The 26,109-nt window shown below is 39.3% G+C and overlaps 1 protein-coding gene across 1 annotated transcript in view; it reads right to left on the reverse strand.

The window, feature by feature from the left end:
- The window catches only part of ATP8A2 (ATPase phospholipid transporting 8A2), a 697,351-nt gene that overhangs the window by 584,640 nt on the left and 86,602 nt on the right, over positions 1–26,109 (reverse strand). The window contains exons 11-12 of the mRNA XM_064275334.1: positions 16,087–16,214; positions 14,424–14,501 (exon numbers count right to left, since the gene is read on the reverse strand). Of these exons, the coding sequence (XP_064131404.1) occupies positions 14,424–14,501; positions 16,087–16,214 (206 nt within the window). The remainder of the gene's footprint in view (positions 1–14,423; positions 14,502–16,086; positions 16,215–26,109) is intronic.

A 26,109-nucleotide genomic window follows, 5' to 3' on the forward strand; every position in this document is an offset into this window, starting at 1 on the left:
AAGACATTACACTGAGTGAAATTAGTCAGTTGCAAAAGGACAAATATTGTATAAGATCACTATTATAAGAACTGGAGAAATAGTTTAAACTGAGAAGAAAATATTCTTTGATGGTTACAAGATGGGGGAGGGAAGGAGAAGGGTTTTCACTAATTAGCAGATAAGAACTATTTTAGGTGAAAGGAAACACAACACACAATACAGGAGAGATCAACACAACTGAACTAAACCAAAAGCAAAGCAGTTTCCTTAATGAACTGAACACTTCGATGTTCAGTGTAGCAGAGGCAGGGGTTTGGGGACCATGGTTTCAGGGGACATCTAAGTCAATTGGCATAATAAAATCTATTATGAAAACATTCTGCATCCCACTTTGGAGAGTGGCATCTGGGGTCTTAAACGCTAGCAAACAGCCATCTAAGATGCATCATTAGGTCTCAACCCACCAGGAAGAAGGAATAATGAAGAACACCAAAGATACAAGGTAATTATGAGCCCAAGAGACAGAAAGGGCCACATAAACCAGAGACTACATCAGTGTGAGACCATAAGAATTAGATGGTGCCCAGCGACAACGGATGACTGCCCTGACAGGGAACACAACAGAGAATCCCTGAGGGAGCAAGAGAGCAGTGGGATGCAGACCCCAAATTCTCATAAAAAGACCAGACTTAATAGTCACACTGATACTAGAAGGACTCCGGAGGTCGTGGTCCCCAGACCTTCTGTTAGCCCAAGACAGGAATCATTCCCAAAGCCAACTGTTCAGACAGGACTATGGGATGGAAAATGATACTGGTAAAGAACGAGCTTCTTGGATCAAGTAGACACATAAGACTATGTTGACGTCTCCTGTCTGGAGGGGTGATGAGAGGGCAGAGGGGGTCAGAAGCTGGCCAAATGGACATGAAGAGAGAGAGTGGAGAGAAGGAGTGTGGTGTCTCATTAAAGGGGAGAGCAATTAGGAGTATATAGTAAGGTGTATATAAATTTTTGTATGAGAGACTGACATGATTTTTAAACTTTCACTTAAAGCATGATAAAAAATACTTAATAAAAAAAAAGACCTATACCAAGAAAACTACAAGTTACTACTGCAAGAAATCAAAAGAGATCTACATAAGTTGAAAAACATACCTTGGTTATAGAAAGGAAGACTCAACATTGTGAAAGTTTCTACTCTACCCAAAGCAATCTACAGATAAAATGCAATCCCAATCCAAACGGCATTCTTTAATGAGATGGGGAAACAACTACTAACTTCGTAAGGAAAGGGAAGATAAGTAAAACATTGCCAAAAAAGAACAACAAAGTGGGAGGCCTAACACTACCTGATTTTAGAACCTGTTATACCACCACAGTAGTCAAAACAGCCTGGTACTGGTACAACAACAGATACACAGATCAACTGGGCGGAATTGAGAATCCAGACATAAATTTATCTACCTATGAGCAGCTGTTTACCTGTGTTTTATTGACTATGCAAAGGTATTCGACTCTGTGGATCATAACAAATTATGGATAACGTTGTAAAAAATGGGAATTCCAGAACACTTACTTGTGCTCATGAGGAACCTTTACGTAGATGAAAAGGCAGTTGTTCAGACAGAACAAGGGGATAGTGATTGGTTTAAAGTCAGGAAAGGTGTGCGTCAGGGTAGTATTCTTTCACCATACCTATTCAATCTGTATGATGAGCTAATAATCCAAGAAGCTGGACTATATGAAGAAGAACGGGGCATCAGGATTGGAGGAAGACTCGTTAACAACCTGGGATATACAGATGACACAACCTTGCTTTCTGGAAGTGAAGAGGACTTGAAGCACTTACTAATGAAGATCAAAGACTACAGCCTTCAGTACGGATTGCACCTCAACATGAAGAAAACAAAAATCCTCACAACTGGACCAATGAGCAACATAATGATAAATGGAGAAAAGATTGAAGTTGTCAAGGATTTCATTTTACTTGGATCCACAATGAACAGCTATGGAAGCAGCAGTCAAGAAATCAAAAGACACATTGCATTGGGTAAATCTGCTGCAAAGGACCTCTTTAAAGTGCTGAAGAGCAAAGACGTCACCTTGAAGATGGAGGTGCGCCTGACCCAAGCCATGGTATTTCCAACTGCATCATATGCATATGAAAGCTGGACAATGAATGGGAAGACCGAAGAAAAATTGACGCCTTTGAATTGTGGTGTTGGCAAAGAATATTGAATATACCATAGACTGCCAAAAGAATGAACAAATCTGTCTTAGAAGAAGTATAGCCAGAATGCTCCTTAGAGGCAAGGATGACGAGACTGTGCCTTACATACTTTGGACATGTTGTCAGGAGGGATCAGTCCCTGGAGAAGGACATCATGCTTGGCAGAGCACAGGGTCAGCGGAAAAAGGAAGACCCTCAACGAGGTGGACTGACACAGTGGCTACAACAATGAGCTCAAGCATAACAAGGATTGTAAGGATGGCTCAGAACCGGGCAGTGTCTCGTTCTGTTGTACATATGAGTTGGAACCAACTCGACAGCACCTAACAACAACAACATGAGCAGCTGATATTTGACCAAGGCCCAAAGTCCATTAATTGGGGAAAAGACAGTCTCTTTAACAAATGGTGCTGGCATAACTAGATGTCCATCTGCAAAAAAAAAAAAAAAGAAACAAGACCCATACCTCACACCATGCAAAAAAACTAACTCAAAATCGATCAAAACCCTAAATAAAAAATCTAAAATGATAAAGATCACGGAAGAAAAAATAGGGACAATGCTAGGAGCCCTAATACCTGGCATACACAGTACATGAAACATTACTAACAATGCACAAACACCAGAATAGAAACTAGACAACTGGGAGCACCCAAAATTCAAACAATTATGCTCATCAAAAGACTTCATCAAAAGTGTAAAAAGACAAGCTACAGACTGGGAAAAAATTTTCGGCTCTGACAAATCCAATCAGCATCTAATCCTTAAAATCTGAAAATACTGCAAAACCTCAACAACAAATCCTTAAAATCTGAAAATACTGCAAAACCTCAACAACAAATAGCCTAATTAAAAAATGGGTAAAGAACACGAACAGGCACTTTACCAAGGAAGACATTCAGGCAGCTAACAGACACATGAAGAAATGCTCACGATCATTAGCCACTAAAAAAAAAAAAAAAAATTTTTTTTTGAGACATGCAAATCAAAACTACAATGAGATACCACGTCACCCCAACAAGGCTGGCATTAATCCAAAAAACACAAAATAATAAATGTTGGAGAGGTTGTGGAGAGACTGGAATACTTACACACTGCTGGTGGGAATGTAAAATGGTACAACCACTTTGGAAATTGACTTGGAGCTTCCTTAAAAGGCTAGAAATAGAAGTGCCATACGATCCAGCAATCCCACTCTTTGGAATATATCCTAGAGAAATAAGAGCCATCACACGAACAGATATATGCACACCCATGTTCACTGCAGCACTGTTCACAATAGCAAAACGATGGAAACAATCTAGGTGCCCATCAACATAAGAATGGATAAACAAATTATGGTATAGTCACACAATGGAATACTATGCAACGATAAATAACAATGATGAATCCACAAAACATCTCAAAACGTGGATGAATCTGGAAGGCATTATGCTGAGTGAAATTAGTCACAAAAGGACAAATATTGTATGAGACCACTATAATAAGTACTCAAGAAAAGGCTTAAACACAGAAGAAAACATTCTTTGATGGTTATGAGGGTGGTAAGGGAGGGAGAGAGGAAAAAAAACTAGATAGTACACAAGAACTATCTTAGGTGAAGGGAAGGACAAAACGCAATACAGGGGAAGTCAGCACAACTGGACTAAACCAAAAGCTAAGAAGTTCCTAGAATACAACCAAACATTTCAAGGGATAGAGTAGCAGAGGCAGGGGTCTGGGGACCATGGTTTCGGGGACATCTAGGTCAATTGGCAGAACAAAGTTTATTAAGAACATGTTCTGCATCCCACGTTGGTGCATGGCATCTGGGGTCTTAAAAGCTAGCGAGTGGCCATCTAAGATGCATCAATTGGTCCCAACCCAACTGGAGCAAAGGAGAATGAAGGCACAAGGAAAATATTAGCCCAAGAGACAGAAAGGACCACATAAACCAGAGACTCCATCAGCCTGAGGAGTACTAGATGGTGCCTGGCTACCACCAATGACTGACCTGACAGGGAACACAACAGAGTCCCTGACGGAGCAGGAGAAACGTGGGGTGCAGAACTCAAATTCTAGTAAAAAGATCAGACTTAATGGTCTGATTGAGACTGGAAGGACCCCGGAAGACATGGCCCCTGGACTCTCTGTTAGCCCAGAACTGAAACCATTCCTGAAGCCAATCCTTCAGACAAAGATTAGAATCGATTATAAGACATAAAATGATACTTGTGAAGACAGTGCTTCTTAGCACAAGTAGATACAGGAGACAATGGGCAGTTCCTCTCCAGAGGCGAGATGAGAAGGCAGAAACGGACAGAAGCTGGTTGAATGGACACAGGAAATACAGGGTACAAAGGAGGAGTGTGCTGTCACATTACAGGGAAAACAACTAGGGTCATATAACAAGGTGTGTATAAATTTTTGTATAAGAAACTAACTTGAACTATAAACTTTCACTTAAAGCACAACAAAAAATAAATAAATAAATTGGAAAAGAAAATGATCTACACCCGATCCTGGTAAGTATCATCTGGGGTCTTAAAAGCCTGTGAGCACCCATCTACTGGTCTCATCCTGGCTGGAGTAAAGGAGAATGAAGAAAACCAAAGACACAAGGGGAACATTAGTCCCAAAGACTAATGGACCACAACTATCACAATCTCTACCAGACTGAGCCCAGAACAACTAGATGGTGCCTGTCTACCACCACCATCTGCTCGGAAAGGGATCACAATTGAGGATCCCAGACAGAGCTGGAGAAAAATGTAAAACAAAATTCTAACTCAGACACACACACACACACACACACACACACACAAAAACAGACTTACTGGTCTGTCAGAGACTGAAGAAACCCTGAGAGTATGGCCTCCAGACACCCTTATAGCTCAGTAATGAAGTCACTCCTGAGGTTCAGCCAAACATTAGACAGGCCCACAACACAAAAGGAGACTAAATGGGCACATCAGCCCAGGGGAAAGGATGAGAAGGCAGGAGGGGGCAGAAAAACTGGTAATGGGGAACTCAAGGTTGAGAAGAGGAGAGTATTGACATGTTGTGGGATCGGCAACCAATGTCACAAAACAATATGTTAATAAGAAACTAGTTTGCTCTATAAACCTTCATCTAAAGTACAAAAAAAAAAAAAAAAAAGATCAGACTTGCTGGTTTACAGAGACTGGAAAAATCCCAAAAGTATGGCCCCCCGATACTCAGTACTGAAGCCTCTCTTGAGGTTCACTCTTCAGCCAAAGATTAGATGCGTCTATCAGGTAAATGGAAACCCTGATGGCATGGTGGTTAAGAGCTATGGCTGTTAACCAAAAGGTCAGCAGTTCGATTCCACCAGGCACTCCTTGGAAACCCCCTGTGGGACAGTTCTGCTGTGTCCTATAGGGTCTCTATGAGTCACAATCAACTCGACAGCAACAGGTTTTTTTGTTTTTTAATAGGACAAAACAATAACATACGTTAGGAACATGCTTCATAGTTCAGTCATGTATGTAAGACTAATGGGCACACTAGCCCAAAAGCAAAGATGAGAAGGCAGGAAGTGACAAAATAACTGAATCAACAGAAATAGGGAACCAGGGGTGGCGAAGGGGAGAGTGTTGACACACCGCAGGGTTGGCAACCAATGTCACCAAATAATCTGTCCATTAGCTGTTAAATGAGAAACTAATTTGCTCTGTGAACTTTCACCTAAAGCACAATTTAAAAAAAGAGAGAGAACAAAAAAGAAATCTGGGTACAATACATAGGTCTGTGTGGCTAGACCGCGGAGTGGAAAATTGGGAGGCCTGAGATGTAGGTCTCACTGAGGAGGTTTTGTACACCAAGCCAAGCATGTATGAAGCATGTTTCCCTTAATACACTTTGTCAAATTAAGAATTTAAGAGTGCTTATATGAATAGACTCAGCCCTGGTGGGGCAGTGGTTAAGAGCTTGGTTGCTAACCAAAATGTCAGCAGTTTGAATCCATCAGTCACTCCTTGGAAACCATATGGGGCAGTGCTACCCTGCTCTGTACAGTCACTATGAGTCAGAATTAACTCGACAACACTGGGTTTGGTTTCGTTTTTTAATATGAATATATACAATTCAAGAAAAAAGAAAAATTTGCTATAAACTCTATAAAGATTTGAAAAATAATATCAAAGGAACAGAATCAACTGCATATTTGTCTAAAAGGTTCTATTTTATTACAAAAATTGGTCCACAGATCTGAACCTTAACTTTCTGGCAATAAACACAAAAAGACTATAAAACAACTGCAAAATTCACTTTATCCTTGAGGGGATGAAAAGGAAAGAAAGGAAGACTACCTCCTTGGTGGTGGTGGTGTTGTTAGGTGTTGTCAATTCCGGCTCACAGTGACCCTACATACAACAGAACGAAACATTGCCCGGTCCTGTGTCATCCTCACAATCATTGTTATGCTTAAGTCTATTGTTGGAGCCACTAAGTCAATCCATCTTATTTAGAGTCTTCCTCTTTTTCACTGACACTCTGCTTTACCAAGCATGACGACCTTCTCCAGGGACTGATTCCTCCTGACAACATGTCCAAAGTACGTGACACATAGTCTCACCATCCTTGTTTCCAAGGAGCGCTCTGGTCATACTTCTTCCAAGACAGATTTATTCATTCTTTTGGCAGTCCACAGTATATTTAATATTCTTCACCAACACCGCAATTCAAAGGCATCAATTGTTCATCAGTCTTCCTCATTCATCGTCCAGCTTTCACATGCTGATGAGGCAACTGAAAACACCATGGCTTGACTCCTTATTCCTCAAGGTGACATCTTTGGTATTCAACACTTTAAAGAGGTCTTTTGCAGTAGATTTGCCTAATGCAATGCATCTTTTGACTTCTTGACTGCTGCTTCCATGGATGTTAATTGTGGATCCAAGTAAAACGAAATCCCTGACAACTTCAATCTTTTCTCCGTTTAATCATGATGTTGCTCATTGGTCCAGTTGTGAAAATTTTGGTTTTCTTTATGTTAAGGTGTAATCCATACTGAAAGCTGTGGTCTTTGATCTTTATCAGTAAGTACTTCAAGTCCTCTTCACTTTCAGAAAGCAAGGTTGTGTCATCTGTATACCACAGGTTGTTAATGAGTCTTCGTCCAATCCTGATGCCCTGTTCTTCTTCATATAGTCCAGCTCCTTGGATTATTTGCTTAGCATACAGATTGAATAGTTATGATGAAAGGATACAAAACCTTTCCTGACTGTAAACCATGCAGTATCCCCTTGTTCTGTTTGAATGACTGCCTCTTGATCTATGTAAAGGTTCCTCATGAGCACAATTAAGTGTTCTGGAATTCCCATTCTTCACAATGTTATCCATAATTTTTATGATCCACACAGTCAAATACCTTTGCATAGTCAATAAAACACGGGTAAACATCTTGCCAGTAGTTTCTGCTTTCAGCTAGGATCTACCTGACATCAGCAATGATATCCCTGGTTCCACATCCTCGTCTGAATCCAGCTTGAATTTCTGGCAGTTCCTTCTCAGTAAACTGCTACAGCCACTTTTGAATGATCTTCAGCAAAATTTTACTTCCATGTGACATTAATGATATTGTTCAATAATTTCCGCATTTCAGTTGGATCACCTTTCTTGGGAATAGGCATAAATATGGATGTCTTCCAGTCAGTTGGCCAGGTAGCTGTCTTCCAAATTTCTTGGAATAGATGAGTGAGCACTTCCAGTGCTGCATCCGTTTGCTGAAACATCTCAAGTAGTATGCCATCAATTCCTGGAGCCTTGTTTTTCACCAATGCTTTCAGGGCAGCTTGAACGTCTTCCATCAGTACCCTTGATTCTTAATCATATGCTACCTTCTGAAATGGTTGAACATAGACCAATTCTTTTTTGGTACAGTGACTCTGTGTATTCCTTCCATCTTCTTTTGATGCTTCCTGTGTCATTTAGTATTTTCCCCGTAGAATCCTTCAATATTGCAACTCGAGGCTTCACGTTTTTCTTCAGTTTTTCCAGCTCGAGAAATGCCGGGTGTGCTCTTCCCTTTTGGTTTTCTATCTCCAGGTCTGTGCGCATGTCATTATAATACTTTACTTTGTCTTCTAGAGCCGCCCTTTGAAATCTTCTGTTCAGCTCTTTTACTTCATCATTTCTTCCTTTCACTTTAGCTACTCGATGTTCAAGAACAACTTTCAGGGCCTCCTCTGACATCCATTTTGGTCACTTCTTTCTTTCCTGTGTTTTTAATTACCTCTTGCTTTCTTCTTGTATGATGCCCTTGATGTCATTCCACAATTCATCTGGTCTTTGGTCATTAGTGTTCAACACATCAAATCTACTCTTGAGATGGTCTCTAAATTCAGGTGGGATATGCTCAAGGTTATACTTTGGCTCTCATCAAATTGTTCTAATTTTCTTCAGTTTCAACCTGCACTTGCATAGGAGCGATTGATGGTCTGTTCCACAGTTGGCCCCTGGCCTTGTTCTGAATGATGATATTGAGCTTTTCCATTGTCTCTTTCCACAGATGCAGTCAATTTCATTCCTGTGTATTTCATCTGATGAGGTCCATTTGTATAGTTGCCATATATGTTGGTAAAAAAAGGCATTTGCAATGTAGAAGTTTTTGGTCTTGCAAAATTCCATCATGCCATCTCTGGCATCATTTCTATCACCAAGGCCATGTTTTCCAACTACCAATCCTTCTTGGTTTTCCAACCTTCACATTCAAATCACCAGTAATTATCAATGCATCCTGATTGCATGTTCAATCGGTTTCAGACCATAGAATTTGGTAAAAATCTTCAATTTCTTCATCTTTAGCCTTAGTGGTTGGTGCGTAAATTTGAATAAAAGTCATATTAACTGGTCTTCCTTGTAGGTGTACGGATATTATCCTATCACTTACAGTGCTGTACTTCAGGATAGATCTTGAAATGTTCCTTTTGACAGTGGATGTAACACTATTCCTCTTCAAGTTGTCAGTCCCAGCACAGTAGACCATATGATTGTCCAATTTGAAATGGCCAATACCAGTCTATTTCAGCTCACTAATGCCTAGGATATTGATGTCCATGCATTCCATTTTATTTTTGATGATTTCCAATTTTCCTAGATTCATACTTCATAATTCCAGGTTCATATTTTTAATGGATGTTTGCAGCTGTTTCTTCTCATTTTGAGTCCTGCCACATTAGCAAATGACGGTCCTGAAAGCTTAACTCCATCCACATCATTAAGGTCAACTCTACTTTGAGGAGGCAGCTCTTCCCCAGTCATATTCTGAGCGCCTTCTAACCTGAAGGGCTCCTCTTCTGGCACTGTATCAGACAATGTTCTGCTGCTATTCATTTCACTGGCAAATTCTTTTCAGAAGTAGACCACCAGGTTCTTCTTCCTACTCTGTCTTAGTCTGGGAGCTCAGCGAAACCTGTCCACCATGGGTTACCCTGCTGGCATTAGAATACCAGTAAAATTTCCAGCATCACAGCAACAAGCAAACCCCCACAGTACAACAAACTGACAGACATGTGGGGGCCTGCCTCCTTAGGAGACGTTTTCTAACCCTGAGGCCAGCATAAACTAGCTCACCTGCATGTTCACATAGGGGAAACTGAGGAAGGAAATGGGGGAAGGCAGCGCTCCACAACATTACTACACAAGACAGGAAAGCACGACAACAGATTTGGTCAGACAATTTGGAGTCCCCAGTCTATCATTCACTACCCAAGTATCCTGGGTAAGTCACGCATGTCGTCACCTATAAAAGAAGGACATAAACCAAACCAAACCAAACCGAGTGCTGTCGAGTCGATTCTGACTCATAGCAACCCTAGCACCTATAAAATAAGGATATAGCACCTTCATAAGGTTGTTGGGAGGTTTAAATGATAAACATGTATAAAACGGAATTATAATCTTTGACTGCAGTACATTCGAGAGATGTAATTTCCTACAGTACGTTCCCTGTAAAATAAAGGCATAATGGCAAAGCCCAACTCAGTAGAGGCAATGAGGGTGTTGGGGTAAAAGTTTAAAGAGCACCATGAGGCCCAAACATGTCAGTCTCTGCTTCCCTGCATACTCTGGAGACAAAAGCCACAACATGTGAAAGAGTTAACACATCCATGTGCTTTTCAAGTCAGCCTCCACAAGTTTCTCACCTTGATATCTGAAAAGCTTAGCCATAGCTCATTTTAGGTTATATCCTCTGGTGTGTGCTGTCCAGGTCCTGCATACTCATGTTCACATCTCCTCACATTTATGTGGATTTTAGTTTTTTTTTTTTTTTCCTTCATTTAGTTTCTAAATCATTTTATTCAAAAGAGAATTGTTGGTAAATCACTAAATTCTTTTGCACCTTCTGGGTATTTCACTTGAATTGATTTTGGATCCATATGAATTAATTGAGTTAGAGGCTCAAGTTAACAGTAGCATTCTTCCCGTGAAATTTTGTGTCTACCATCTAGATGGTTATATTAATTGTGTGTGTGTTGAATTCCATCAAGTGATTTTCAATTCATAGCAACCCCATATGACAGACTAGAACTGTTCCATAGGATTTTCTAGGATGTAATCTTTATGGGAACAGATTGCCAGGTCTTTCTCCTAAGGAGCCACTGAGTGGGATTGACCTGCCAACTTTTGGTTAGCAGCCGAGCACTTAACCATTTGTGACTATTTTTCCTTTGTCTAAAAATCTACCCAAGATCAGAGAAGTATCGTATTTGCTCTTGACCAACATGGGCTGAACCAATCACTGCAGAAAAAAATTTTTTTAAATATCACTTAATCTGAGTGAAATTGAGAACAAGGAAGTTTTCTTATATCATAAACCCATAGTTTAAAAATGCTTTTTCAGGGGGCTGGGCCAAGATGGCTGACTAGGTAGAAGCTACCTTGGATCCCTCTTGCAACAAAGACTCAGAAAAACAAGTGAATCAATCACATACATGACAATCTACGAACCTTGACCATCAAACACAGATCTAAAGAGTTGACCTGAGTGACAGAGACTCAGCCAGCACAAGCAGGCTGCACACTGATGTGGCTAATGAGAGAACGAGCAACCATGGGGAAGCAGCGACTGTTTTCGGAGCCTGGAGCTAGTGTCCCAGTCAGAAAACCTTGGCACCAGGCTTTGGACTGGGCGCAGGGGAGCTGAGCACAACATCCTGAGATGGTGCAAACATGGGACGCAGCCCTAGCCCCCAGAAGCGACCTCAAGGGAAACCCAGCCAGTGCACGCAGGCAGCGCTGTGATGCGGCTGACAGGAGGAGAAGTCACCAGGAGGCAGCGACTGGTTTTGGAGCCTGGAGTGCGGCATCCCAGCCGGGGAACCTTGGCGCTGGGCTTTAGACTGGGAGCACAGGAACTGACCACAGCTTCTGAGACAGCACAAGCACAGGACATAGGCCTGACCCTCAGAGGCAATCTCAACCCAGCCAATGCACACAGGCTACACACCCCTCGGGAATCTTAGATAAAACAGTCATCACCAAGCAAGATAAGTAACTTTGTCTATATTCCTGGGTGCTACTCTCTCCTATCTATCTGATCCCTCTCCTCCCCTTCCCAGGCAGCTTCCTTAACATTGGAATTTCCTGGGCCAGAGTGTGAAGTGCTCTGTGTTTTTTTTTTTTTTTTTTTGTCTTTTCCTAACCCATTCTCTTGGCCTGAGAGAAGCAGCTACAAAAAACCCAGGGACCAAAAATCCTTCCCTGACTTCCCGAAATTGGACTAAAAATACAGAAGCAGCTCCAGCCAAGCATATGAGATCTACAGTCTTGGGCTTTCATCCCTACAGGGAACAAGGTGGCTATTATAATGCAAAGGCAATTCTGATAGGGATCTGACTGTAGTTGTTTTAGCAGATTACTGGAAAGACAAGTTTCCCAGGTCTGATATCTCTACATTTTAAATAGAGCCCTCACTGACCCACAATGGGGAACTGAGGGCTGAAGCTCCACCTAAACCACCTAGCCTCCTTCCATAGGGGTCTGAGGTTAGTGACACCTACCAATCTGTAGAGGTACATGCATTGGGTGCCTAAGGTACAGCTGCAGAGCCCACCCACCAAAGTGCTTTAGGAATAGAAACACACCTACCTCACTGGCACTTGGGGAAACGATGTCAGCATCCTGCCCCCCCTGGAGCATGACCCCCTGCTGCTACTAGAATCTGGTGCACACAACTATCACCACTACTCCTCTAAGTGAATAGGTGACAGTCTACACCACACACTTGGTGACCCAAAATCAGATTCTACTCAAGAATAGTGAATGGACTCTTAGGCTTATATATCTGGCAACAGCCCAAACCACCCAGTAATAGGACATAAGTGATTCAAAGGCTACAACAATCAAGACAGCACAGTCTAGTAGCCCATCTACGTATATTGAAAGAAAACAAAACAAGATAAGACTCAGTGAGTAAATATAAAATAAATCATTACAATATTTTATAGATGGCTCAGAGACAGCAGTCAATATCAAACCACATAAAGAAGCAGACCATGATTGCTTCTACAACTCCCCAAATTAAAGAATCAAAATCTTTCCCAAATGAAGATACAATCCTGGAATTGCCAGATGCAGAATATAAAAAACTAATATACAGAATGCTTCAAGACATCAGGGATGACCTCAGAAATGAAATAAGGCAATCTACAGAAAAAGCCAAGGAACACACTGATAAAGCAGTTGAAGAAATCAAAAAGATTATTCAAGAACATAGTGGAAAAATTAATATGTTGCAAGAATCCATAGAGAGACAGCATTCCGAAATCCAAAACATTAACAATGAAATTACAGAATTAGACAACTCGATAGGAAGTCAGAGGAGCAGAATCGAGCAACTGGAATGCAGTGTGGAGGAGTTGGAGGATAAGGCAATTGACACCAATATAGTTGAAAAAAAATCAGATAAAAGGATTAAAAAAAAATGAAGAAACCCTAAGAATCATGTGGGACTCTATCAAGAAGAATAACTTGTGTGTGATTGGAGTTCCAGAACAGGGAGGGATAACAGAAAATACAGAGAGAATAGTTGAAGATCTGTTGGCAGAAAACTTCCCTGACATCATGAAAGACAAAAGGATATCTATCCAAGATGCTCATCGAACCCCATATAAGATTGATCCAAAAAGAAAATCACCAAGACATATTATCATCAATCTTTCCAAAACTAAAGATAAAGAGAAAATTTTAAAAGCAGCCAGGGATAAAAGAAAGGTCTCCTACAAAGGAGAATCAGTAAGAACAAGTTCAGACTACTGAGCAGAAACTATGCAGTCAAGAAGGCAATGGGATGACCTATATACAGCACTGAAGGAGAAAAATTGCCAGCCAAGGATCATATATCCAGCAAAACTCTCTCTCAAATATGAAAGTGAAATTAAAACATTTACAGATAAACACAAGCTTAGAGAATTTGCAAAAACCAAACCAAAGCTACAAGAAATAGTAAAGGAAATTGGTCAGAAAATCAATAATATCAGATACCAACACAACACAAGGTCACAGAACAGAACATCCTGATATCAACTCAAATAAGGAAATCACAAAAACAAATTAAGATTAATTTTAAAAATGCTTTTTCAAAATGCCTTTTAAAATAATATTGCTTACTATATATTTAACACACAATTCCATGGCTGATATGATTGCACCAGCATCAATCATCAATTTCGATTCTTCAGCAAATTACACATTTTGTGGGGCATAGGGGTGCCTGATATCTGATTATCCTAACCACTGTTTTCTCTATCACTTGCTCCTGATAAACAATTTTAAGAGTCCAAAATTATGACTTACTATATTTTTTGTACTTTGTTTTTCCAGAAACCCTGGTGGCATAGTGGTTAAGAGTTCAGCTGCTAACCAAAAGTTCCCCAGTTCAAATCCACCAGGTGCTCCTTGGAAACTCTGTGGGGTGGTTTTACTCCGTTCTAAGGGTCATTATGAGTCAGAATCAACTTGACAGCAAAGGGTTTGGTTTTTTGGTTTTGTTTTCCAGGTATTTTCTAGGCGATAAAATATATCTGTACCTAAAAAAGCAAGTCAGGATTTTCATTTAATAATACTGTCAAATATTACAAAAAGCTCTTCAGATGAAATAACTACATTTTTGGAGAACTATATTATACAAAAGCTCTTCATAGTCATCCAATATTGGTCACCGCTCAACTCATGCCACGGTTATTAAAGTTCTGAAAGAGGCTCTCACCTGCCCGAGCTCTTCGTTAAGGTTTGACGTCCTGGCCATTGCAGGAGTGTCATTTTCCATGTAATACATATCTATGTCCTGAGAGAGAAAGAGAACACTTCAGAAAATAAATATTATTACACTTCATTTATATAACAGAGAAAAAAAATTAAGAACAGATAAAACCACTGCATTTTGATGTAAATGCTAATTTTACATTTTGGGGGTGAAGAAACGGTGGCTATTACTGCAGAAAAGCACTGTGATACAGGAGAAAACATTATATACGGAAGGTCTGGTTTCATGATTTTTCATGACTTAGACTAATGGAAACTTCTAAACTCAGTTAATACATCTTTCACAGTTCATACTTGTGAAGATCAAATGAAAAATGTACCTGAGCTGTCTATATGGAATCAAACTGACAACAATTCAAACGTTTAGACAGGAAATTTAGGGGGCAGTGAGTTTATGTTAATGGGATAAGAACGACCCAGAAAAGGAGGGTGAGAATGGTTGCGTAACTCAAAGAATGTCATCAATGTCACTGAATTGTACATGTAGAAACCACTGAATTGGTATATGTTCTGCTGTGCACATTCTCAACAAAAACAAAACAAAATAAATTATTTTAAAAAATACAGAAATATATTTAATCTGTTAAGACTTAAGAAAATTAACTACACTGAGTATTTCTCCCTTAATACTTTTATAAGTGTGTCAACAAATAGATATAAACTATTTCATCACTAATTATTAAAAAAACAAAAACTTCAAATTATTGTTAAAAAAAAAAAAGCATCTGATCTGCAAATACTGGTTGCTGAAATCCACAAAAGTCAAGACAGTCTCCTTCATCTTAGAAAATTTGGGGATTAAAACTAAGGAATAATTATACATCAAGAGTTAATAGATTCTATCTAAAGATCCTAACTCCACCCTTAAAATGAAAATCAAGTTTACTATCACAATGAATTCTGAAATACAATTAACACTAAACACACCAAGAGATCTTTTCTTCAGCATTAGACTCTACAAGTTTGAACAGTAGCTTCAGTTGTTTCATCATTACCCAACCAGACATAGCTCAACAGCAAGCGTCCTACCTCCACCATCTTCCTTAATCATCACACAGCCTTTTGCAGTACGTACTGTTTCCCTCCCCATTTCGAAGATTTAGAAGCTGAGAAGTTAGGGAACTAGTCACCACAAGCAGCTTGTCCCCATCCTGAAGTCTTCCTCACTTTATTACACTGTCACATAAGTCTACTAATAACTTTCCCACCCTCATGAGGTGTTTTAAATTTTTCTTTTAAAACTTTGTTTTTGTTGTTGCTGTTGTTTGTTTGTTTGTACTTATTGTTGTTGAAAGTGTTTTAAACTTAAATAGACAACTTCTGGTGATTTTCTACCCAACCACTTTCAAGTCACTTAAACTAGCTAGAGAAATCCCTAAGTCATTGGAGAAGCCCCTATTGATGACCCCTTGCCCTAATTCTAACATATATGCCAACACCAGTTCTGCCTGGCCAGTTTAGCCTCTCGATAGACCTAACCATAAATGAACCATGCTCTTCTTTTTCTATGAGCTTAATTAAATGCCTAAAGCTCTGAGATAGTATTAGAAAACAGTGTTTGTCATTTCCCCAGCAGTTCAATTTGTAAACTCTGCTTTAACACTCACCCAGTTTATAAAAAGGGCTTGCGTGTACTTCACAACCTCAAGAGTCACCAACAGGCTAATGGGAATAAGATTGTTGTACAAGATGATGAACGTCAACAGGTTGTATCCAAAATTATCTGAGGTTGTGTCTGGGGAAGAAAACGAGAATATGTGAATAGCTTTAGTTACAATCTCCATTCAGTTTATTTTTACTTTATTATTCTGGTATTTTTCTAAAAGGTGTTCACAATTAAAGTCTCTCAGTCTATACATAAATTTAGAAACTTAAACCAAGTAGTTATTTAGCACCAACTATGTGTCAGGAACTATGAATAAAATACTATTAAGATAGTCCCTGCCAACAAAGAGCTAGCTTTTAGTAGGAGGTAGGGTGAGGATGAGCAGAAGCTCTGTGTGACCATGCTCCAGGGTATATATCTAAGTGAGGAGTTCACATGGTATTGCAGAAACACAGACAGAAGGCTTTCAATGGAGAAGCACGGTCACTGATGGCCACCCAGAAGAAATAATGCTCAAGTCATGTTTTGAAATACAGGGAGAAGGCAGCTAATTAAAAAGAATACAGAGAAGATGACCAGCATCTGAAATGGTTGAAAGAAGTATCTACAATCTCATGGAAACATGGCTACAATTGGGACACTGCAACGAGTTGGTAAGATGGAAAAAGTGCACACAAGCAAGACAGGCAGACAGAAGCAGGTAAAAGCCTTGAGTATGTTAAAAGAGAAGAAGAAAAATGTCTTGAGGGAACAAGATTTCTAAGGGCTGAAATCCAAAGCAGAGCAGGATCATCCTGAACAGGAGGGTGGACCAGGGCAGGCGAACAAAGCACAAGGTTTGTAGGTATCAAAAGAGGAAGTTCTTCCCTGATGGTCATGAAATTCGGGGTGAAGTAAAAACTAGTACAATCTTCTCAATTTGGGAAGAGGCAGGCGAGGGCTGCAGCAAGCCAAGGGTTTGACTAGTATTAACAATGCCTCTGAAGGGAACTGGAATTAAAATAAAGATAGCAGAAGACTAAGGTCAGAGTCTAGGAATTTGTAATGGTTCCAATCCACAATTACTGAGTTTTTCCCCACAAGAAATCAAGTCAAATGGTGATGGCTTGATTCAGAGTTGTGGAGGGTAGTTGCGATGAAAAGATAAGGACTTCTAAAGGATAACAAGGGTGTCTGCATACAAATCATCAGTAGTGTTATATTTCCACCATCCTTCATTTTCTACTCACTACCAAGCCTTCCGGGGAAACCCTGGTGGCGTAGTGGTTAAGTGTTATGGCTGTTAACCAAAGGGTCGGCAGTTCAAATCCACCAGGTGCTCCTTGGAAACTCTGTGGGGCAGTTCTAACCTGTCCTATAGGGTCGCCATGAGTCAGGATCGACTCGACAGCAATGGGTTATGGGTACCAAGCCTTCCGTTTTTCCTGATGACTGCTTTTCTTCTTGATACATTTCTTTGCTACACTTTTCTTTTATTGAATTATAAAGTCGCTAAATAATTAACAAATATCCCTCAGGTATAACATTTGTTTAGAAACAAATCTCTAGTTTCCAATTAGAATCATATATAATTAATCATATATTAAGTTATTTCTTAAGTCAGCTATTAAACACCAGTCAAAAGAGTCTTTATATCACTGTGCATCATGTTGAGGAGTAAAGCACATTTGGCAAGACCCAAAACCAAAGTTGAAGAAACCCTAGAATATCTGGTTCAAAGCCAAGAAATATGGAAGGTGTAAAAAAGAAGAAAAGATTGACTCCACACTCTTTGTATAAAGATTCTGGTCAAACCAAAATAATCAAGTGGAGATGAGCAAGGACAGAATCTGATAGGAACTGAGGTCAAAGCTCCTACGGTGACAATGCAAGATGGAAGCCTCAAGGCTTTACCAGAGCTACTCATACTTGACCATAAAGATAATTGTTAACAAGCAAGACAGAAAGCATTATAGATGGCAGAAAGACCATTCTTCCACCGTACATCACGTAGTTAGTAATGGAGTATGACATTATACCTGAGAAAGTTAAATGTCTTTCAGTTTTCCTGAGGCCTGTACAGTCTCAAGGCTATACCTTTACCTAGACCATAATGTTTTGGAGCTACATATATATACCCACAGTACTCATCTTCACATTTGAATCTAGACACATAACATGGTCTAAGTCCAAATTTTAGGAACTTAGACCAGTGGATTGTGTTCCAACCTATAATCAAAGCCACAGGTTCATTTCCCACATTTGTAAAGTGGCAACAAGAGTTCTCATTGGCAGCTAGAAGGCTAAGTTTTCTAAATGAAATAATTAAAAGAGGAAAAAATGTTTTGATCATTTTAACCAATAAATACTTAAAGACGAGAATAAAAATAACCCCAAGAAAATATTCCATGATTTTAAAATTCAAATTTATCATTAAATATTTTGTTATTAAATTTTATTCATTTTCTGGAATGACTGCGTAAGGAGATTAGCAGATCTTCTCCCCAAAAGAGCAACAATAAACCTGGACAAATTTGTCAGAAACAATCATTTAAAGTCTCTAGAAACTGATCATGAAGCATATAAAAAATTAAAAAGCATATATTCAAGAAAATCTACAGACTCTCAATAAAAACATTAGGAGGCTCTGGCATTTAAGGTAGAGGCTATTCCCACTCCCCTGCCCTCAGATCCTTGTTGCTGAAGTTATACTCAGGGTCAGTGGGTGGGTAAAGCACATCATGAAGGCTGGAAGCTCTAATTTTCTCTCCATCCCAGGTCCATGCTGTAGAAATTGTACCCCAGGATGGGACAGGCTGTTCATCCCAGAGTGGGGCAGTTTATCAGGACAGGAGACAGTCTGAGGTGCTTACATGTGGAGCAGAGAATGGAAAAATCTGTACCAAGGGCACATAAAAAAAAAAATCCCAGTGACTAATAATTAGGGAAGGTTAATATCCCCACAATACTAATAAGTCAATCAGCTAGAAATTTAACTGGGACATCCATGGAAAGACACAGCCAAGCAAACTTTGGTAAGATCACACACATCTCTGGTAGTCCAGAAGACTGTGTTCATGGGTAAGGCTGCTCCTGCTCAAAAAAGACCCTCTTCAGAAAGGTAATTGTGAGCTACTAATTCCTGATAGAATGTCCCCAAATGCTGAAGACATTCCACAAGCCACACACAGATCCAACAGCAGAGGGCAGAATCCTTAATAGTTGAAGGGTTTTAAGTACCCTGAACAAGAAGAGGAGTGACTATTCATGTAGATGGGGTTTCTTCCCGGGGTGATGACATGTTTTAAAATTAGTTGGTGGTGAGGGTTACACAAATCTATGAACATACTAAGAATGACTGAACTGTCCGTATTTAAGAACTTAAAGATAAAAATGAAAAACAAGAAAATAAACCTGAGCAGTAACATCAGAAGCTTCACATTGCAGGAGAAAATAGACTTCACAGCATTAGAGAAGGCAAGTCACTAAACAAATAAAAAGCAACAACAGCAAACCCCAGGAGAATGAGGAAATCAGTTTCTGGAATTCCTACAATATGTTATTTAAAATGCCGATTTTCAACAAAAATTTATGAGATGTGCAAAGAAACAAGAAGGGGGGAATAAAGCAATAAAAACTGACTTTGAGGAGGTCCAGATGATGGATCAAGATTTCAAAACAGCTATTATAAGCATATTCAAAGAACTAAAGGAAAATGTATTTAAACAATTAAAGGAAAGTATGATGACAATGATTCATCAAATACGGAATATCAATAAAGATAGAGAAATTAGTTTTTTAAGTGCCAAATAAAAATTCTGAAATTGAAAAGAACTGAAATGAAAAAAAAATCACTAGATGGGATCAACAGTAGATTCGAGCTTGCAGAAGACAGTATAAGCAAACTTGAGAGATCAATAGAGATTATACAATCTGAAGAACAGAAAGAAAAAGAAATAAAAAAAATTAACAGAGCCTCAGAGGCCTGTAAGAGAGTCAACTGTACCAACATACATATAGTGGAAGTATCAGAAGGAAAACCAAAAACCAAACCCAGTGCCATCGAGTCAATTCCAACTCATAGTGACCCTATAGGACAGAGTAGAACTGCCTCATAGAGTTTCCAAGGAGTGCCTGGCGGATTTGAACTGCTGACCCTTTGGTCAGAAGGAAAGGGGAAAGAAAAAGGTTAGAAAAAACATTTGAATAAATAATAGCTGAAAGCTTTCCAAATTTGATGAATCTACAAATTCCAGAAGCCCAACAAAACTCCAATCAGGATAAACACAGAACTACTAAAAGACAAAGAGAAAATGTTGAAAGCAGCAAGAGAAAAATTACTCACATACAAAGGGAACACAATAATATTGACAGCTGACTGTTTATCAGAAATAATGGAGTCCAGAAAGCAATGGGAGGATATATTCAAAGTATTAAAAGAAAAAGAATGTCATCCAAGAATTCTATATCCAGCAAAGCTATCCTTCAGAAACGAAGGTGAAATTAAGACATCCCAAGACAAAAACTGAAATAATTTGTAGCTAAAAAATTTGTAGCTAGCTGCCTTAAAAGAAATGATATAAAAAAAAAGTTCAACAAGATGAAAGGCAGTGACACCAGGCAGTAACTAAAGTACAAAAAAAGACCACCAGTAAAGGTAATTATAAAACAGTATTATTATATAGTTTTATCCTTTCTTCTATTACTAATTTTTTCAATGCCAAACAAAAATTATAAAATTGCATTGTTGGACTTACAACATTTAAAGATGTATATGACAGCAAAGAGAAATTGATAGAAAATGAAGCCAACCAATTCAGGGAAATGACACTAGTTGGTAATTCAAATCCATAGGAGGAAATGAAAATGACTGGAAATGCTAAATACATAGTTGATTTTAAAAACTGTATCTTTTTTTTTCTTTTTAGCATCTTCAAAAAGACACAAGACTATATAAAGCAATAACTATAACATTTCATTGTTGGATTTATAACATAGACAAATTATACATAATAAAATAACACAAAGCTGGTGACAGAATGGAGTTATACTGTAGTGAGGTTTTTATATTTTACTGGAATTAAATTAGTGTCATATTAACTTCACATGAAGTAGATATTTTTTATTTGATTTTTTTTTATTGTGCTGTAGGTGAAACTTTACAGAGCAAATTAGTTTCTCATTAAACAATTAATACACATATTGTTTCCTGACATTGGCTGCCAACCCTGTGATGTGTCATTACTCTCCTCTTCTTCACCTTGAGTTCCCCATTTCTGTTCGTCCAGCTTTCCTGCACCTCCTACCTTTTCATGCTTCCTCCCAGGATGGTGTGCCCATTTAATCAAATACATGTGGCTGAACTACGTGTGTTAATATGTTTTATAGGCCTATCTAACTTTGGCTGAAAGGTGAACTTCAGGAGTGACTTAAGTACTGAGTTTAAAGGGTGTCTAGGGGCCATATTCTTGGGAGTTCTCTAGTCTCTGTCAGACCAGTAAGTCTGGTCTTTTTTTGTGAGTTAGAATTTTGATCTACATTTTTCTCCGGCTTTGTCTGGGACTCTCTATTGTGATCCCTGTCAGAGTAGTCATTGGTGGTAGCCAGGCACCATCTAAATGTGCTGAACTCAGTCTGGTGGAGGCTGTAGTTGTGGTCTATTAGTCCTTTGGACTACTTTTTCCCTTGTGTCTTTGGTTTTCTTCATTCTCCCTTGCTCCAGACAGGATGGGACCAGTAGACATATCTTAGATGGGTATTCACAAGCTTTTAAGACTCCAGACACTACCCACCATAATCAGATGTAGAACATTTTCTTTATAAACTGTTATGCCAATTGAGCTAGATGTTCCCAGAGACCATGTCCCCAGCCCTCAGGCCAGTAACACAGTCCCTCAGGGAGTTTGGATGTGTCTATGAAGCTTCCATGACTGCCTTGGTCAGGTTGTGCTGACTTTCCCAGTATTGTGTACTGTCTTACCCTTAACCAAACTTACCACTTAACTATTTTCTAGTTAGTGTTTTTCCCTTCCCACCTCTCCCCTTCCTCATAACCATCAAAGATTGCTTCTTTCTGTGTGCTAACCTTTTCTTTTTTTATAACAGGGGTCTCGTATAGTATTTGTCCTTTTGTGATTGAGTTATTTCACTCATCATAATACACTCTAGATTCATCCACGTCATGAGATGTTTCACAGATTCATAATTTTTCTTTATCATCACATGGTATTCCATTATGTGTATGTGCCATAGTTTGTTTATGCATTCATCTGTTGATGGGCACTTAGGCTGTTTCCATCTTTTTGCTATTGTGAATAATGCTGCAATGAACATGGGTATGTGTATGTCTATTTATGTGACGACTCTTGTTTCTGTGGGATACAGGAGTGAGATTGCACTGGGCTGGGTTTATGGTATTTTTATTTCTACATTTTAAGGAGGTGCCATCTCGTTTTCCAAACTGGTTGTACCATTTTTCAATCCCACCAGCAGTGCATAAGAGTTCCAATCTCTCCACAACCTCTTCAACATTTTTTTTAATTAGTGTCAGTAATGTGGGGTAAGATGGTATCTCATTTTCGTTTTGATTTGTATTTCTCTAATGGCTAGAGATCGCAAGCATTTCCTCATGTGTCTTTTAGCCACCTGAATGTCTTCTTTGGTGAACTTTCTGTTCATATCCTTTGCCAATTTTTTAATGGGATTGTTTGACTTTTTGTTGTAGGGGTGTTGGATTTTCCTACAGATTTTAGAGAGTAGACCTTCATCAGATTTGTCATAGCCAAAAATTTTTTCCTAGTCTGTAAATTCTCCTTTTACTCTTTTGGTGAAGTCTTTTGATGAGCATAAGCCTTTAATTTTTAGAAGATTTCAGTTATCCAGCTTATCTTCTGGTGTTTGTGTATCATTAGTTATGGTCTCTATCCTACTTATGCCATATATTAGGGCCCCTAGCATTGACCTTATTTTTTCTTCCATGATCTTTACAGTTTTTGGTTTTATATTTGGGTCTTTGATCCATTTTGAATTAGTTTTTGTGCATGGTGTGAGGTATGGGTCCTCTTTCACTGTTTTGTAAATGGACATCAAGTTTTGCCAGCACCATTTGTGAAAAAGACTGTCTTTTCCCAATTTAACGGACTTTGGGCCTCTGCCAGAGATCAGGTGACTGTAGGTGAATGGATTTATATCTGGGTTTTCAATTCTGTTCCATTGGTTAATGTGTCCTTTGTACCAGTACCAGGCCATTTTGACTACCATAGCTGTATAGTAGGTTCTGATGTCAGATAGTGTGAGGCCTCCTACTATGTTCTTCTTCAAAAAATGCTTTACTTATCCAGAGCCTCTTTCCTTTCTGTATTAAGTTAATGATTAGTTTTTCCATGTCATTAAAGTATGCTGTTGGTATTTGGATTGGGGTTGCACTGTATTTGTAGATTGCTTTGGATAGAATTGCCATTTTCACAATGTTGAGTCTACCTATCTATGAACATGGTATGTTTTTCCATTTATGCAGGCCTCTTCTGGTTTCTTGCAGTAGTGTTTTGTAGTTTTCTTAATATAGGTCTTTTACATCCCTGGTTAGATATATTCCTAAGTATTTTATTTTTTTAGGGACTCTTATAGGTGGCATTGCTTTCCTTATTTCCTTTTTGTAGTTCTCTTTATTGAAGTACAGGAATCCAACTGATTTTTGTACAGTTATCTTGTATACTGCTATTTTGCTGAATCTTTCTATTAGTTCCAGTAGTTTTCTTGTGAGGTTTTTTGGGTTCTCTATGTATAGCAACATATCATCTGCAAATAGGGATAGTTAACTCCTTCATTGCCAATTTGGATGCCCTTTATTTCTTTTTTCTTGCCTTATTGCCCTGGTGGTACAGTGGTTAAGAGCTACGGCTGCTAACCAAAATGTCAGCAGTTTGAATTCACCAGCCACTCCTTGGAAACCCTATGGGGCAGTTCTACTCTGTCCTATAGGGTTGCCGTAGGGTCACTATGAGTTGGAATCGACTGGCCAGCAGCGGGTTTTCATTTTTGACTGCTCTAGCTAGGATTTCCAGTACAATGTTAAATAAGACTGGTGATAAAGGGCATCCTTGTCTTGTTACTGTTCTCAGGGTGAATGTTTTCAGCTTTTCTCCACTCAGAATGATGCTGGCTGTTGGTTCTGTATAGATGCCCATAATTATGCTGAGGAGTTTCTCTTCTACTCCTATCTTATTGAGAGTTTTTATCAGGAATGGGTGTTGGACTTTTATCAAATGCCTTTTCCGCATCAATTGAGGTGATTATGTGATCCTTTTATTTATGTGGTGGATTAGAGAGATTGATTTTCTAATATTGAACCATGCTTGCATACCTGGTATGAATCCCACTCAGTTGTGGTGTATTTTTTTTTTTAAACGATGCTGAATTCTATTTGTTAGAATTTTGTTGAGAAGTTTTGCGTCTATATTCATGAGAGATATTGGTCTGTAATTTTCTTTTTTTGTGGTGTCTTTGCCTGGTTTTGTTATTAGCGTTATGCTGGTTTACAGAATTAATTTGGAAGTATTCCTTTCTTTTTCATGTTCTGAAATACTTGAGTAGTACTGATGTGAGCTCTTCTCTGAATGTCTGATAGAATTTTCCACTTCAACCATCTGGGCCAGGACTTTGTTTTTATATTTTGTTTTATTTTTAATTCTTTTGCAAATCTTTATGATCCTGTGTTCCATTTTCTCACCTGTTCTGGATCTCCAATCACATCCAAGTTCTTGCTCTTGATTACATCCCACATAGTTCTTAGGTTTTCCTTATTCTTTTCTGATTTTTCCTCAGACAAAGCGGCATCCATGGATTTGTCTTCAATTTCATTGATCCTGTCTCCCATTTTTCAAATTTGCTCCTAAAGCCTACTATTGCATCATGTCCATTTCTGAAATCTTGTTTATCTTTCGGATTACTAATTGTTGTTTTTATATGTTTGTAATTGTTTATTTTGACATTTTCTTCTTGTATTATTTTCCTGAATTCTTCTATGGCTTTATCCGTGTTTTCCCTGATTCTGTCTGTATTTTCCACGGTTTTGTCTATTTTTTCTTTAGTTTTATCTGGGCTTCACTTCACCTCTTTCCTAATCTCTTGGAGAGACCTGAATATTAGACATTTGAATTCTTTATCAGATAGTTCCAGCACCTTTTCTTCTACTAAAAGGTCATCTGGTGTTTTATTTTGATCGCTTACTGGAGCCATGCTGTCATATATATACACACACACACACACACACACACACACACATATATATACATACATATATATACGTATATATATACATGTTTTGATACTCTGCTATCTCCTAGACATTCAGGAATTATTTTCTTTGTTTATTGATTGCAGGTTTGTTTTGTCCTGCTTTTTTGTTTTATTTTGTTATGTCTGGATAAGTGGGCTGGGTGTATTTTTTTCTGTAGGTACAATAGTTCTCACCACCTTGCCCAGGTGAGCAGGGCTTGTCAATCAGCGATGGTGCAGCAGGGCAGGTTCGTGGGGGGGCAGGGAAGGATGAGTCATCTGCCGCATGAATTGGGGCCAGCATGGCAGGGCCTGGGGGTCCGAGGTCTGCACTGGTCTCACTCAGGCTCATGGTGGTTGATGGGGCAGGGCTGGTGGGTGGCATGGGAAATGATCCTGGGTTTCATGCCAGTGCCACTTGGGGGCATGGTACTCAGTGGAGCTGAGTCGGGTGTAGCGCAGGGCATGCTCTGGGGGTGCAGAGGTCCACGCCAGTGCTGCTTGGGGGCAGAGCATTCAGAAGGGCAGGGCTAGGGGGTAGCATGGGGCAGTGTCCAGGGGTCAGGAAGTTCGTGCTGGTGCTGCTCAGCGTCGTGGCACTCAGTGGATCAGGGCTAGAAGGTGGTGTGCAGCAGGGTCTAGGGGTCCGGAGGTTCATGCAAGTGTTGCTCAGAAGCATGGCGCTTTGTGCACAGTGCAGAGAGGCAGAAGGGAAGGGAGAGGGTGTGATGTGCAGAGCCAAGTGGTAGAGAAATAAGAGAAAGAAACA

Source organism: Loxodonta africana, chromosome 23 (assembly GCF_030014295.1).
Source record: "Loxodonta africana isolate mLoxAfr1 chromosome 23, mLoxAfr1.hap2, whole genome shotgun sequence".
Taxonomy (NCBI): Eukaryota; Metazoa; Chordata; class Mammalia; order Proboscidea; family Elephantidae; genus Loxodonta; species Loxodonta africana.